The sequence below is a fragment of the Sphaerodactylus townsendi genome, linkage group LG13, assembly GCF_021028975.2.
Source record: "Sphaerodactylus townsendi isolate TG3544 linkage group LG13, MPM_Stown_v2.3, whole genome shotgun sequence".
NCBI classification, from domain to species: Eukaryota; Metazoa; Chordata; class Lepidosauria; order Squamata; family Sphaerodactylidae; genus Sphaerodactylus; species Sphaerodactylus townsendi.
Window position 1 is genome coordinate 13,368,260 of NC_059437.1, and position 15,542 is coordinate 13,383,801.

Sequence of the window (15,542 nt, forward strand, 5' to 3'; positions counted from 1 at the left end):
TGAACACACTTAAAACCGTAGAAATGGTGGTAGATTTCAGGAGAAACCCTCCCATCCTACCTCCTCTCACAATACTAGACAACACAGTATCAATAGTAGAGACCTTTAAATTTCTAGGCTCCATCATATCTCATGACCTAAAATGGTCACCTAATATCAAAAATGTCATCAAAAAAGCACAACAAAGAATGTTCTTTCTGCGCCAACTCAGGAAGCTCAAACTGCCCAAGGAGCTGCTGATACAGTTCTACAGAGGAATCATTGAGCTCTGTCATCTGCACCTCTATAACTGTGTGTGGTTTGGTTCTGCAACCCAACAAGATCGACACAGACTTCAGAGAATAATTAGAACTGTAGAAAAAACAATTGCTGCTAACCTGCCTTCCATTGAGGACCTGTATACTGCACGGGTCAAAAAAAGGGCTGTGAAAATATTTACTGACCCCTCAAGATCCTGGTCATAAAACTGTTTCAACTCTTACCTTCTAAACGTCGCTACAGAGCACTGCACACCAAGACAACTAGACATAAGAACAGTTTTTTTTCCGAACGCCATCACTCTGTTAAACAAATAATTTCCCTCGAGCATGTTAAACTATTTATTATATACTTATTATATAATTACTGCACTACTTTTTTCATCATTCTTATTACCCATCTCCTCCCACTTATGACTGTATGACTATAGCCTGTGCTGACATTTCATTTTAATTCATTTTATTTTATGATTTTACATTTTATGGTTTTGTTACTATTGATTGTTTCCTGATTGCTTACTAGACCTATATGACAATCATTAAGTGTTGTACCTTATGATTCTTGACAAATGTATTTTTCTTTTATGTACACTGAGAGCATATGCACCGGAGACAAATTCCTTGTGTGTCCAATCACACTTGGCCAATAAAGATTCTATTCTATTCTATTCTATTCTATTCTATCAGTGGTTGGGGAAGGGGACCCACCCCTTTAACTTCCTGGAGTAGGCAAATGTGTGTTGTGTGAAAAGGAAGAACAGTTTGGATTCAGAAAGAGGCACAGAGAGATGTACACAGACTCTGCAGAGAGTTGGCCAAAGCCCATTGATGGTTCAGACTCTCTCTCTCTCTCTCTCTCTCTCTCTCTCTCTCTCTCTCTCTCTCTGACCACCAGGCTGGTTCTTAGCTAAGCATTACAAAGCTGGGAGAGGGTGTCATGAGTGGCCGGTCACCTTAGGGAGAATTGTGAAGGAATTATGAGCAAAGTAGCAGTGGAGTCCTCTCAAAGGGACAAATAAAGCCATGAATTACCAGATCATGGAGGCTAAAGGCCCATTACACAAGAAATAAGCAACTCTGTACTTAATGAGGTTGTAACCCTGGATTTATTAGACTCATTTCACACAGAGGACTTTTAGGTGCGCAAGTCCCATTAGCACTAATAGGACGTGCACAATTAAAGCCCACAAGCAGTGAGAGATGAGTATCCCTCAGAACTGGTGGGAGCTGAACCACAAAAAGGCAAGAGGGGGACCCTGAGCTTTCTCCAGGAGAGCTGGGAATGTCAGTTTGTAGGGATCTCTTCCCCATGCCACACACCTTTCCTCATAGCTCCCAGAATGTGTACTCTTCCCCATTTCACACATGGAAACTGGATTGTTGTTGAGTCACCGCAACCTGTGATTCCACCTTCCCTCTATTTCTTCCAACTGAAGGGTCTAACTGTCCTGCTATTTACTCTGCAGTCATTTCTCTTTTTAGTAAATCGACCAGAACAATTTGCTTCTTTTTTTAAAAAAGCCCTTTAAAACATTTAACCACCTCAGAAACATGGCAACTTTAAACATACTCATGTTGCCTCAATAGGGGTCTTTGGAATAATGGAAAGAAACTTTTGCAATGGAATAATATGTGATTGCCTGATCTCTCAGATCGACTTCTAAGGTTCATTCTACCCTTACTCTTTTTCTGTGGATGAAGAGCTACATTTGAGAGAGACTTTTTTGTGTGTGTTAGCCTCTTGATTTAAATTGGGGGGGGGGGGGGTGTCTGCTTGTCCTATCTACTGGCAGAGAAATTCTAGTTATACCCTTCTAAGTCTGCTAAGGTCAATGGTCTCAGAACGGTGGTGGTGGAAAGTGTGGCCATGTCACAACCAACGTATAGTGACCCTACAGAAATTCTAGTCAAGGAGAGACAAATAGAGGTCATTTGCCAGTGCCTCCCTCTGGTGTAGCAACCTGGGACTTTCTTGGTGGTCTCCCATCCAAGTAACCACCAGGGTTGACCTAGCTTGCTTCCAAGATCTGACAAGATTGGGCTAGGCAGGGCTATACTGTCAGGGCCTTAGACAGGAGACCTTCAGTAAATAACTCTCTCAGCATAATTTGCCTCCGAAGGTTCTTGTGAGAATAAATGAAAAAGGAAATCTATGTATGTCACCCAGAGCTCCTTGAAGGATATATTATTGAATTAAATATTTGTTTCCCATCTTTCCTTTTTTGAGCCCAAGACGGCTTAGAACAATCTGCTCAAAGGTGTGATTTAACCTGTACATTAAATCATATATCTAATGTCCATGGATAGGTTCTCTGTGTGGGCAAGGCATTCAGACATACAAATCATTTAGAAGTGGAATTAAACAAAATGCAAAAAAAAATGGTAAAAACACTGAGATCTCATGCACTGCAATATATCAGTTCCCATGGTGGGTTGCTTAGGTAGCCTAAAACAACTTTTTTTTTGAGGCAAAGGAGGATTCAGGGGATTGGCTGGGAGAAGGGAGAGGAATCTTTATTCAGGAGTTCTCATTGGTCTTGCTTTTGTAGACTTCCAGACTCTCTCTCTCTCTCTCTCTCTCTCTCTCTCTCTCTCTCTCTCTCTCTCTCTCTCTCTCTGGAATCTGATCTAGGATGGGGAATTTGCTGTCATGTGAGGGGGCCTCTGCGTCTCCCCATGTACCTCTGCAAAGAAAGTAAAAAACTACAGAGACACTGGGAGCCTTCAGTTCTGATTCCTCCAAGGGGAAACAATTGAGGTAAACCCTAGCCCTAGAGCTTCTCACTACTTGGGGAGAACATAATACCTGCCTTTCTTCCATCATGGAATTCAAAGCTGCATCGCTGGGGCCCTCAGGTTAAGAAACAAGAACTGGATAGTTTCAGCACAGTGATGGTATAATAGACTCTCTAGTACAGTGATGGCGAACCTTTTCGAGACCGAGTGCCCAAATTGCAACCCAAAACCCACTTATTTATTGCAAAGTGCCAACACGGCCATTTAACTTGAATACTGAGGTTTCAATTTAGAAAAAACAGTTGGCTCCGAGGCACGTTACTTGGGAGTAAGCTTGGTGAAGCAACTGTCCAATGCTTTGAATGGGCGAATTACGACCCTAGGAGGGTTTACTCAGAAGCAAGCCCCATTGCCAGCAACCGAGCTTACTCCCAGGTAAAGGATCGTGCTTTAGTTCTTCGCATGAAAATCAGTGGGGCTTAACAGTGCTTAACAGGGTTACCTGCACTGCTTCCCCCAAAACTTGGTCTTAGGGTTTAATGCTAATAATCGAGTCCAGCTGCCTCAGGCCAGCCTAGGTGTTTGTGTGTGGGGGGGGACGGCATCCAAGGGCACAGGCCCACAGAGAGGGCTCTGAGTGCCACCTCTGGCACCCGTGCCATAGGTTCGCCACCACTGCTCTAGTATCATAGGCACTTTAACTTAGCAACAATGGCCTACTAGGCAGTAGAGCTAAGCATTGAGTAAATTTTGGGTTTGAGGATCAACATTCTGTGTTACTCACTCTGGTCATACACCAGGAAGAGGGCGCTCATTCCAGCCTGCTCGTGCTCACCAACCTCACATTCCACCCGCCAAATCCCAGGGTGGGACGGGTGCATTTCCACAGTCGCAAAAGCACCTGCAACAAGAAAGAGAGACTCGCTTTAGGGTGGCTGCGGGTGGAGACAGGAGTATTCCTAGAGTTCTGATCACCCAGAGCCTCTGAAAGCCAGACAAATCACGTGATTCAATTTTGTATGATGTTTGGATTGGATGCGAGCATATTTATAGGAGTCCAGAGGAATCTTTATTATGGTGAGGGGCCAGCTGGCTCCTTGTAGCCTTGATTTTCTTATCTTGATTGTCATTTTATAAGTTCTAGCACTGAGGCCAGGCTGTGGGGGACTGGATTTAATGGCTATGCCCACAGGAAGAGCCTGGTTGCTATCTCCCACCAGCAATGAAAGTGACTTTAGGGGAGTCCGTGTTCTTTTTGCCTTCCATCTGTAATACCAAGAATCATAGCAGATATGTGCACATCTGTTTCCATTTGCATTTTTGTGTCAATCTTGTCATTCAGTCTTATTATAATTTGCTTTCATTATTACATTCATTTAAGTCGGAAAGAAAATGTCAGTTTCATATCTCTTGCTTTCTCCTGACTGTCTCATCCTGCACCTGACCTTCTGAAACTCTCTTAACTAGACAGCTGGGGAAGGAACAGAAGTGAATGCAGTTCTCTAAGTTGTTAGAATTGTTTTTGTTATTGTAATGAGTATGACGAACGGGCTTGGAATATGCTGCCACAGGAGGTGGTGATGGCCACTAAACTGGATAGCTTTAAAAGGGGCTTGGGCAGATTTATGGAGGAGAAGTCGATCTATGGCTACCAATCTTGATCCTCCTTGATCTGAGATTGCAAATGCCTTAGCAGACCAGGTGCTCGGGAGCAGCAGCAGCAGCAGCAGAAGGCCATTGCTTTCACATCCTGCATGTGAGCTCCCAAAGGCATCTGGTGGGCCACTGCGAGTAGCAGAGTGCTCCTTGGCACCATTGTATCCAATGGGAAATTTCTGTGCAAGCTGCACATTTTTTAAGACAGAGGCACCAGACTTTCAAGGTGGCTCCAGGAGGCCCTCCTGGTAATAGCATCCAGGCTTGGTGAACTTTGCTTCTGGGGGTTCAATTTTATGGGCCCCCAAAAGGCTGAGCCCTCTGGGGGTAGGGCGGTTTATCAAATCGAATAAATAAATAAAAATAAATAAATAAATAAATTGTTTGCCTGCTCCTACATATGAAGCCTGCTGGCTGAGTTCTCTCAGAGCTCTCTCAACCCTCCCTCCCCCCCACTGCCCCCAGAAACAAAGTTCACCAAGCCTGGATGCTATTACCAGAAAGGCCTCCTGGAGCCACCTTGAAAGTCTGCCGCCTCTATCTTCAAAAATGTGCAGTCTGCTTACACACTCAGAAATTCCCCATTGGCTACAATGGAGTCAAGGAACTGTGGAGCAGAGAATCTGGGAAAATTTATTGGGGTGCCTGTCAGGGATGCATTTTTAAAGCTAGTGGCACCAAAATTTCAGGGTCTCATTTGGTGACTGTCCTGATGATACCAACTGAGTTTGGTAAAGTTTGGTTCAGGGGTGCCAAAGTTATGGACCCTCAAACAGGTAGCCACCATCTCCTGTTAACTTCCATTGGAAACAATGGCAGATGGGGCACCCACTAAAACAAACTTCACCAAACTTGGATGACATCATCAAGACCGTCTCTAGCTGATGCCCTGAAATTTTGGTGCTACTAGCTTTAAAATGCGCCCCCTACAGGTTGAAATGTGAAAACACCACAAAATACTCCAAAAAACCCAAATGCCTTGCATTTGGATTCGTTTATATTTGGGCAGGACATATTCAGGCCGATTTTAGCCCGAATATGCCCAAATGCACCCCAATTTCTTTTGATTTCACTAGATGCAAGCAGGCACCAAGAGACACATCAATTAGTACTATGGTGCCCACGGGCGCCATGTTGGGGATCCCTAGCTTTCTCTGAATCTGAATCCTCTGAATCCCTAGCTTTCATTAAAAAAAAGTATTGTGGAACTATAAGGGGTGCACTTTCTGGGGTGTGGAAGCAAGGAAAATGTAGGGGGAATGTGTGTGTATGCCCCATTGCATCTGCAAATGTCTCACAGCCAACAAGAACGACAAGGAGAATCATCACCACGTAGAAGCAGCCAAGGTATAAGGAAGCTTCCTATGTCCTTTGCTCCTATGACCAACCTGTCCTATCAGCCCACTGAGCCCATGTCTTGTAGTTCAAATACAACAAAGAGCTAGCAGCAAGAGGATGGTGAAGCCATTCATTTCCTGCCTTACCAGGATAGAGGTTGTAGACTCCCAGGCGGTATTCCTTGCCCATTCTGACAGTGAAGACCTGCCCATGGAAGTGGACTGAGTGGATGTCCTCAACTCCACCCACATTCATTAGGTGCCACCTGACCCTCTGGTGCTGGCCCATCACCAGCCCTGGCAGCGTGTCTCTGACATAGCCGTTGATAGCTAGAGGGGGTGAAACAAAAGAGAAATCAGAATGTAAAAAGGGGGCTCCTTATTGAATTGGTTTGTTTTGCATTTAATTTATGTTCTCTGCTCTGGCTTCCTAACCCCCATCCCCCTTGATGGGTTCCATCATGGTGGATGCTCAACCGCCTTAGTAATGGAGCAGAGTATTCTCCGTGGTGGCCCCTCTTGGAACTCTCTTTTTTTAATTGTATCATTTGAATTTTACAGTTTATAATAATTTCCTTCTTCATTGAATTTTCAAACAATACATTTTCCCCCTTTTCTCCCTCCCCCATTCCATCTTCCTCATAGTTTTGTCACACAAACAGCAGTAAGTTCATTCTCTGTAGCCTCTTCTCCCATATTTCTTCATTGACTCGAGCTTCTTTCATCCAGTCCACGTATATTATCCATATCTTCAAAGTTTTATTCTGTTTATCTTGCTACGTCTTATTTTTGGTTAATATATCGAAAATATCAAGTGTCACTTGTTCCCAGATATATTCTAGCCATTTCTGAAATGTCAATTTTTTCTTTTCTTTCCAGGCCAAGGCTATTGTTGCATGGGCTGCTTTAATCATTATTTTATACATATAACTATATTTTTTGGTCCACCCTTCTGTCTTCCATTACACCCGTCATTATTTAAATCAATATTAATCTTCACCAGTTTCTCCCCTCTTGGAACTCTCTATATCTGGTCATTGACTGTAAATAAAGTCTTCTTCTTCTTCTCTTGGAACTCTCTTCCTTCGCAGGTTCAGCAAGCGCCGCCTGCTTTTTTCTAACAGCCGAATGAAAACTTACCTTGCTGTCATTTTGCTTTTGGATTTTGGATTGGCCTGCGGTTTGTCACCACCACTTGGTTAAATTATTTTGTCCCTCAGATTTTTAAATTTCTTTTGTTTTTGGCTCAAATTATTTTAATTGTTTGTTTGTTTTTAATCATATACCTGTTTGGGAGCTGAAATGTAGCAGCAGAGCCATATCTAGCATATGTGGCATATCTCTAAGGCCAACCAGTGGCGCACAGGGACTGGGCGGTCAGTAGAAGCTAGCTAAGGTCAGCTTCACCCCTGGGTCTGCCCCTGGAATGTTCCCGGTCAAACTGGTGCAGCTTAGCTCACTGGAGCACCTGGGCAGGGATGGCAACTTCTGGGATGGGCACCGTGGAGCTGCGCAGCACCCAGTCACTAAGGTAATTCTGCCAACCACCAGCACATTTGTCCCTTGCATCGGTGGAGTGGACACCGGCTCCAGAGGTGGGTCCGGGCCCCCCACTTTGGATTGGGCTGGAAGACATGTTTGTAATGGCATAAAAGTGCTGTCAAGTCACATCTGGCCTTTGGCAACCCTTGGTGGGGTTTTCAATGCAAGAGACCTTTAGGGGTGGTTTGCCTTTGCCTGCCCTGCTGGGAGCAACCCATTCCCTCTTTCTCTTTGTGTTTTCCCTGTTCCTGCATCATTCTGCCTCCATCACCCAGCAGGGATTAAATCGATGCTGGTTTCGAGCACTCCATTGTCATTCTTGGTTCCCAGCCGCCTTGCTGGAACATTCTCCCTAAGGTGGAATAGTATGGCTAAGGTGCCATCTGTACATGTACAGAATGTGTTAGTTTAGTTTTATTATTTTTGTTATTGTTTAAACTTTGCATTGTATATGTTAGAATATTTGGCATATGTAGGGGTGAGCCAGCGAACCCAGCAGAGCCTCAGACAGAGCACAGGAATGCCTGCGCCATCTGTTGCCCTCTGGGCAAGCACGCTCACCTGTCACAAGACCCCCATGACTCACGGGTCACAAGATGTCCTGGACAAAGGGACAAAAGGTGCATACCCCCAGGTATGGATTAGGCCCAGACAGGAACGTTTCCTCCCGCACATACGCAGCCCCTATGAGTCATGTACTGTACAATATTCTCCCGCTCTCCCACCTTCCTGTAAACCCTAATAAAAGGTGCCAGGGACCCCAGATCGGCAGATTAGCCGCTGGCTTCTCTCCATCAGATGATATCGCTGCGTCTCGCCTATTCCTTGCGTCGACCGTAACGACTTCAGGCATACCTAGTGATTCTTTCAGTAAGTTCTTGCGGGAGCAAGATAGCTGCAATTTACTTGGTTGTTTCTGTTAATGCCGGGCAGGTGAGCTGCTAATAGGTTAATTTTTTGTGTGTGCATATAATGGTGCAGTTCTATTTGCTTCTTACTCCTCCCCCTCTTTTTTGCCTTCTTTACTTTATTCTCCTGCTGCTCTTTTCTCCTCATGCTGGTTTGTTGATGCTATTTTGCTGTTTGTTACTATGCAAGTTTGATTGCTTGCTTGTGCATTTTTGCCCATGATTATTTTGTTTGTCTTTCTCTTTCGGTTGTGTATATTTTGTAGCCTAATTTTGTTTTATAACCATAATCCGAATAAAAGATCATTCCTTTTTTAAAACTCTGCTGCACTTTTACTCTGCTGAGAACTGGGTAATTTCAATTCTATCAATATATTGCTGGGGGAGCATGAGATAAAAATAAAATAAAAACATAAAAAAGACTTCAAGCTTCACACGAAAGCAATATTTTTGTGAGACTGCTGTCCTGAATACTGTGCACTGATTGACCAAGACAAATTGTTGGATTTGCTTAAAGTTGAATGTTATGGGAATTTAAATGTTAACCCCCCTGAACAGTGTTACTTGAGGAGGAGCTAACTGTTGTTCTTATTCAAGAACACAGCTATAAGGAGATACCTCATTTCTGGTAAGGAGAGGGGACAGCAGATAAGAGAGAGGAGGAGTTCACATTGCAGCAGAGCCGTAGTGGCTAAGAGCAGGTGCACTCTGATCTGGAGGAACCGGGTTTGATTCCCATTTCTGCCACTTGAGCCGTGGAGGCTTATCTGGGGAATTCAGATTAGCCTGTGCACTCCCGCACACGCCAGCTGGGTGACCTTGGGCTAGTCACAGCTTTCCGGAGCTCTCTCAGCCCCACCTACCTCACAGGGTGTTTGTTGTGAGTGGGGAAGGGCAAGGAGATTGTAAGCCCCTTTGAGTCTCCTATAGGAGAGAAAGGGGGGATATAAATCCAAACTCTCTTCCTCCTCCTCCTCCTCAAGGCAAAACACTGTGGGTGCAGGGTCACTTTCTCCCTGTGGCTGTCCTGGGAAATAAGCCAACAATAATTCTGATTGGATGAGGTCCATGGTGCAAAGTGGTACGCTGCAGTACCGCAGTCAACGCTTTGCTCACGACCCAAGTTCGATCCTGACAGAAGTCAGTTTCAGGTGGCCAGCTCAAGGTTGACTCAGCTGTCCATCCTTCCGAGGTTGGTAAAATGAGTACCCAGTTTGACTAGGGATGGAAATGGCAAATTACCCCATGAACGAAAGGTCTGCCTAGAAAATGTTGTGATGTGATGTCAGTTCACGGGTCAGTAATGACCTGGTGTTTGCACAGGGGACGGCCTTTACCTAATTCTGATTGGACAGTTTTATAAATACAGCAAACAAGCAATCTACAAATTAAAGGGGAACTCCAATCTGAGACACAGACAACAAAGGTAAACCCCCAGGCATACCATATGCAAAACAGCTTCAATAAAATTACAAAAGCAAACACAATTCAGCAAAAATAGCAAACAAAATGATTTTCACTGAGCTCTAAAAGGTAGTCAGGCAGGAGTTCAATGAATGCATTTGGGGAAGGAGTTCCAGGGACAGAGAACCACCACAGAAAAGACCCTGTCTATTATAGATACTGGTCGAATCCCCACTACCGTCTTAGCCAGGTTTCAGAACACAAACTAACCAGGTTTGAGGGACGACCTCCCCATGGCTTGCGTGGCAGATTCCGTTTCTGGCGCTTGTTCTCCCCGTTAATCCGTGTTCTGGCAGGACCTGGTTGCAAGTGGCATAGACCCCATTAACACGGTTCAGAACTGATCCGAGGGGAGGGATGAGGGTTGGAACCCTGACTCGTTTCCTGCCCTGGAGTGTGACGCGGAATTCGGGCAAACAATCAGCACTGTGATGTACACGCAGCCTTTCCTTGGTTTTGTTTCCGCTTTTGCGATTGGCCAGCAGAAAGAAGGGGAAGTAAACGTTAAACAGTTGAACGTGTAACTTTGAATTTTTAATGGTTTACACAGGTAACGCTTGACTGTTTACACAGTTAAACAGTCAAATGTTAAACTTTCATACGTTGGTGTTTTTTTATCACGCCCCTACAAAGTATGTTTCCGCAGTGGGAAAAGGTCCCGCCCCATCAAGGCACGCCAGCCAATCAGGGGAGACCGGCAAAGCAAGCTTGCCTGGTAGTGGGGATTGCTAAGAGTTCTGCAACAGGGTGTGTTTGCTGTGTGCTTGCTGCGGTGGGGAGGGAGAAACTCCGATGAAGAGGACACGGTTTCACAACAAACAGGTTTGGATCTGTGTGCAAATTTCAAGTGGGGATTTGACCACTATCTCACTTCTGCAGCTGAGATCACCAGGAATAAGGCCTTTGCTGAAGATCATAGGCCTGAGCAGGTCAAAATGGGCCATCTCAGACAGCAGATTTGGGGGGCAATAATTTAAAAGGCTACAAATCACTTATTGAGTATTTATCAGTATTTCTGCCTTAGGCATCAAAATGCCACAGACTGTCTGTGGTCTGACACCACATAAGACACAACTAGCTCTTCTCTTCCTCATTCCTGCACTAGATTTAGTAGCATGGAAAGAGACGGTGCTAGAGATGAAAAGGAAATTCGTACCATAGAAAGAATTGCTCTTTTTAAAGGCAGGATCGTCCATTTGGATGTGACAGGGGGACGGACAATTCCTCTCTAGATTTTCAGCAAAATACCAGCTCTTTGTCTCATCAAAGATGGTGAAGAGTAGAGAGAATTCCTGGATGGTCAGCTGCCTTCCATGTGCAGTGCTGAGAACTCCGGGCTGGCAAATAATCAGAGGCCCGATAAGACCCGAATGCAAGTCTTTCTCCTGGACAGGGAGATAAAAGGATTAGTCAGAAGGGTTTGTTGCTGTGTCCCTTATTTATATCTATCTCGGCTAGTTTTGCTGATTATATTTTCTGAGCAAGGACATTTCTATAAGGAGGTTGTAAGAGGCAGGTGTTGGGCAAGACAAATCTGCAATCCTGACATTAAATATCACAGTATTTTCAGAAGTTAATGGGAAAATATGTCAGTCTCCGTGGGCACTCTCTCCCTCTCTCTGACTTGAAAGTCACCATCCTTCAACAAACGAACTTCGGCGAGGAATCTTCAGTGTGAAACTGCAGAGCGGGGGTTAATTAAAAGTTTTGGTCCTGCCATCCTCTGGTAAGAATCAAGAGTTAAGACATTTATCTCAGTATAACTGTGACTATCTGAACAAAACTGGTAACTCCTTACCCTTTATTATAACTGGTGAATGGTCTGTACTTTTTATTGACTAGATTTGAATCATTAGATTTTACTCTGTATTTCCTGCATTTCACGAGCTCTTGAACACGGGCTGTTGATTCTCTTGCAAACCTTCTGCACAAAATTAATGCAGACCGAGAAGCCATTTGCAACATCTGTAGAACTGGGGCTCCAGTCCTCAAAAGCTTCTAATGGAATGAAATGTTAGGCCCGAAGGTACTGTTGAATTCCTGTTTACTTTACCTGAGACCCTGGAGTGTCAGAGCAGGTGAGGAGAGGGGAAATATAACACAATTCCACATAACACAAATAAAATGTTTTGAGGCTATGATATAAAACGTTTCCTGCAAGAATTCCCCACAGTTTTTTGCTGAAAACGTTTGGGAAATATTTTATTTTCCCTCAAAACATTTTATTTTGAAAATGCTAAGAACACAAGGTTTTTTTTCTCCCTTGGAACGTTTTCAAAACATTTCCGGCTTGCTCTGCAGCATTTAGAAAATGTTTTCCCCTCCCTTTTAGAAGGTCTTACTTTCATTTTTGTTGTGCCTGCCATTTTCTGCCGCTTGAGAGTCTCAGTGCTGCTTGCAATTATCAGAATATTCCCACAGAAGTTTCCTCTGCTTGCAGCTCATCCACCTACCATTTCCATGTTAAAAGTACATGAATAAGAGCTCTAGTTGTGGGGGAGGGGAGGCTAAAAAAACTTTTCACTGGCAATGCTTTTCCCCCTGCTCCATGCGGACAAAAAAAGCCAAAACAGTTCTTAAAACGTCTGCAAGACATTTTATTATTATTGTGCTGAATGGACCACTGTTAAGCAGTGGCATATCTGCCTAGGGACAAGGGGTACCCCTTGTCCCTGGGCGCCACTCTTCTGATCAAGTAAAGCTTAAAATCAGCTCCCTTGACATCGTGATCAGGGAAGTCATAAGCTGTCTGCTTTCAGCTGCCTCGGCTCCCTGTCCAAGGCACGCAAAAACGATGAGACAGCAGGACTTCCTGCTGCCTCCAAGTGCCCCCCACCCTGGACTCCCCCCTCCTTCCCTCCCCCCCCCACGGCTGGGCTCCCAGCTGGCAGCCGGCAGGCCAGAAGAGACTGCAGTCCCGGCCTCGGAGACCTGCTTTTATAAGCACTGAGGCGGGGGGGGGGGGGCTTGGGAGCAGGAAGTCCCACCCCTTCCTGCTCTCCAAGCCCCACCCCCGGCATCAGTGCTTATAAAAGCAGGTCTCTGAGGCCGGGACTGCAGTCTCTTCTGGCCTGCCCGGAGGGGAGGTCTGAAGAGACTGCAGGCTGCCAGCTGGGAGCCCAGCCAGCAGGGGGAGTCTGGGGGGAGGTGGGCACCCTAGATCTAGCCCATGTCCATGGTGACATGGGTGGGGTCGAGGGCAGTGGGGGTGGAGCCTGGGGGCGTCCTGGAGACAATTTGTCTCCTGGTGCCATTTACCCTTGGTACGCCTCTGGTGTTAACCTAAAGGGATCAGTGGACCTCTGTATGCTCGAGGTACCTATTGTGCTTTGGGAAGTCTGCTGCCCTTCTGTAGTCTTGGAAATGACCTGATATATTTTATTTAAGTGACCCCATTAAAAGGTAAAGTTTCCCTTAAGCTTCGTCATCTCAGGCTCGTGTGGGGCAGTAGTATGTTTTCTTCCTCCCCAATGAAAAAAGAAACTTTCAGCACCAAGAAAAATTACATGTCAGGAAGAAAGCTGGGCTGAACTCTTTCCCCTACCATGCAGGATTTCTATGGGAAGAGAACTGTTCCAAGGGGGAGCACTCCCTGTGCATCTGAAGTGATAGAGTCCAGGAAAAGGACTTGATTCCGCTGCTTGTTTAAAGTCGGCTGCAGGCAATAGTCACGGACCTTTATACCTACCAGGTTAATGCTGGAGAAATACAACCATGCCTTGCATTCAAATTCTTCAGCTGTAGGAGCCATCTCTTGCTGGACTTTCAAGGTGTACTCGCGGACTTGGTTAGGCTGCACCTCTTCCGGGCGGAACTGTTTCTCTTCTCTTTTCCCCTCATAAGGCAGCAGGTTGGAATGGAAAGTGTAAGGCCGGGAAGCCAAGTTCTTAAAAGTCACCTGGGCAAGGAGAGGAAGTTCCACAAGAAAGAGAATAGTCGTTTAGGGAGTGATATTTAGGTTGCTTGTCAGGAACTAGCCCTGGATACCAAATATTTTTGGAACTTGTCTTCTGGTCAGTCATGGTCTGTGTTGCCAGTGCTCTCTTTTCCAAATTGAGCCCCCTTTACTCTAACTCAAGCAGAAGATAACTGTCACTTAGTGTACCTGGGGAACTCTAGGTGGGCTCGGAGGTCTCCCAAAATAAAAACTGACCCCCCAATTAACAAAGGTCTATTTCCCTGGAGAAAATGACATCTTTAGAGGGTAAACTGTATGCTATCAAATATCCCATAAGCTCCCTCCTCAAACTCTGCCCTTCCCACCTTCATACCCACTTTTCTCTCCAATGGGAATCCAAGGTGGCTTACGGAATTCTCCTCTCCTCCATGATATCCTCACAACAACTTATAAGGTAGGTTATGATGAGTGTGAGTGACTGACCCAAATTTACCCATTCACGACAGAGCAGAGATTCAAATCTGGGGTCTCAGGGCCTTTCCCCACTTTTTTTTTGATTCTCCCTTATGTCGCTAAAGCTTCCTTCTCAGCTGCATCCCAGGCGCTGTTCCCTGGCTTCTCCCTTTACTTCCCACGCTTCTTAAAGTGCGGGGTCTTCAAAAGGCTCTTTAAGAAGAGTGCTCTGGGATGCTTCAAGGCTGAGGGGGGGGGGGATCGCTTGACAGCGGCAGTGTCGGGGCAGCTGCGCTGTCACCGCCCCTGTCGTGCGGAGTGCCGGGGGACCCCGCGCTACTCTCCTCAAGTAGCGCGGGGCTTAAGGTAAGTGGAGAAAGGCCCTCAGATACCAGTTCAAAGCTAAAAGCATTGGAGATGCTTGATCCTTTTCCTGGTTGGCGCAAATGGTTTCTGAAGTTATCCTAGGAAAGGGGAAGACACTGGCCCTTTCCGCATAAACCTTTAAAAATGTTTTGAAACAGGGAATAAAATATTTCCTCCATGGAGTTCCACATTGTTCTTTCCCCCGTATGTCTGGAAAATATTTTATTTCTAGCTTCAAAACATTTTACATGAATCCCCCTTTAAAACAGCTCTTTGGCTGAAACATTTTCAAAACGTTTGTGCGATCTGTTTGCTACATTTCCCATGCCTCTGTGCCGTCCATGGACTTCCTCCTCGGCACTGTTTTATTGTATTGCTGAGCTCACTCCATTCCCCCTCCCCTGTTTCAACATTTTAAACATTTTGGTAAGTGTTTTTTTTTAATTGGGGACGTAAAATCTTTGAAGCATTGATTACATGAGCTAGAATTGCAGCAAGAAGCAATGAAGCATCAATTCAACAAATAACTCAAAAAAGGGAGAGGGGAATCTAATGGCAGCCATAAATTATTTTGAAGGGGTGAGTGTGAACAAACATTGGCCAAACCCACAGTCAATTAATTGCGTGATACTCATGCGAAATATCAAGGATTCGGGAAGAACTCCCCACTGCCTGATCGACGAACAAGGATTCATCCCGGTTCTGGCGCTCATTCTCCCCCTTATCCCGCGTCTTTGTCGAAACTGCTTGAAAGTACTACTTTTTCAAAATACACATCTTCGATCCAGTTTGGAGGGGAGGATCGGGGGCCTAATCTTGGTTCAAATTTCCCGCCGTGGAGTGTGATGCGAATGCCTTTCAACCAATCAGTGCGTGGCGGGTTCTCGAAGTGCAGTTCTCGTGAGAGCACGAGAGCACGATAACC

General features: G+C 45.3%; 1 protein-coding gene across 1 annotated transcript in view; it reads right to left on the reverse strand.

Moving 5' to 3' along the window:
* Nucleotides 1-15,542, reverse strand: part of F8 (coagulation factor VIII) — a 76,544-nt gene that overhangs the window by 16,784 nt on the left and 44,218 nt on the right. Inside the window, exons 16-19 of the mRNA XM_048515065.1 lie at nucleotides 13,589-13,798; nucleotides 11,057-11,285; nucleotides 6,134-6,316; nucleotides 3,778-3,894 (exon numbers count right to left, since the gene is read on the reverse strand). Of these exons, the coding sequence (XP_048371022.1) occupies nucleotides 3,778-3,894; nucleotides 6,134-6,316; nucleotides 11,057-11,285; nucleotides 13,589-13,798 (739 nt within the window). The remainder of the gene's footprint in view (nucleotides 1-3,777; nucleotides 3,895-6,133; nucleotides 6,317-11,056; nucleotides 11,286-13,588; nucleotides 13,799-15,542) is intronic.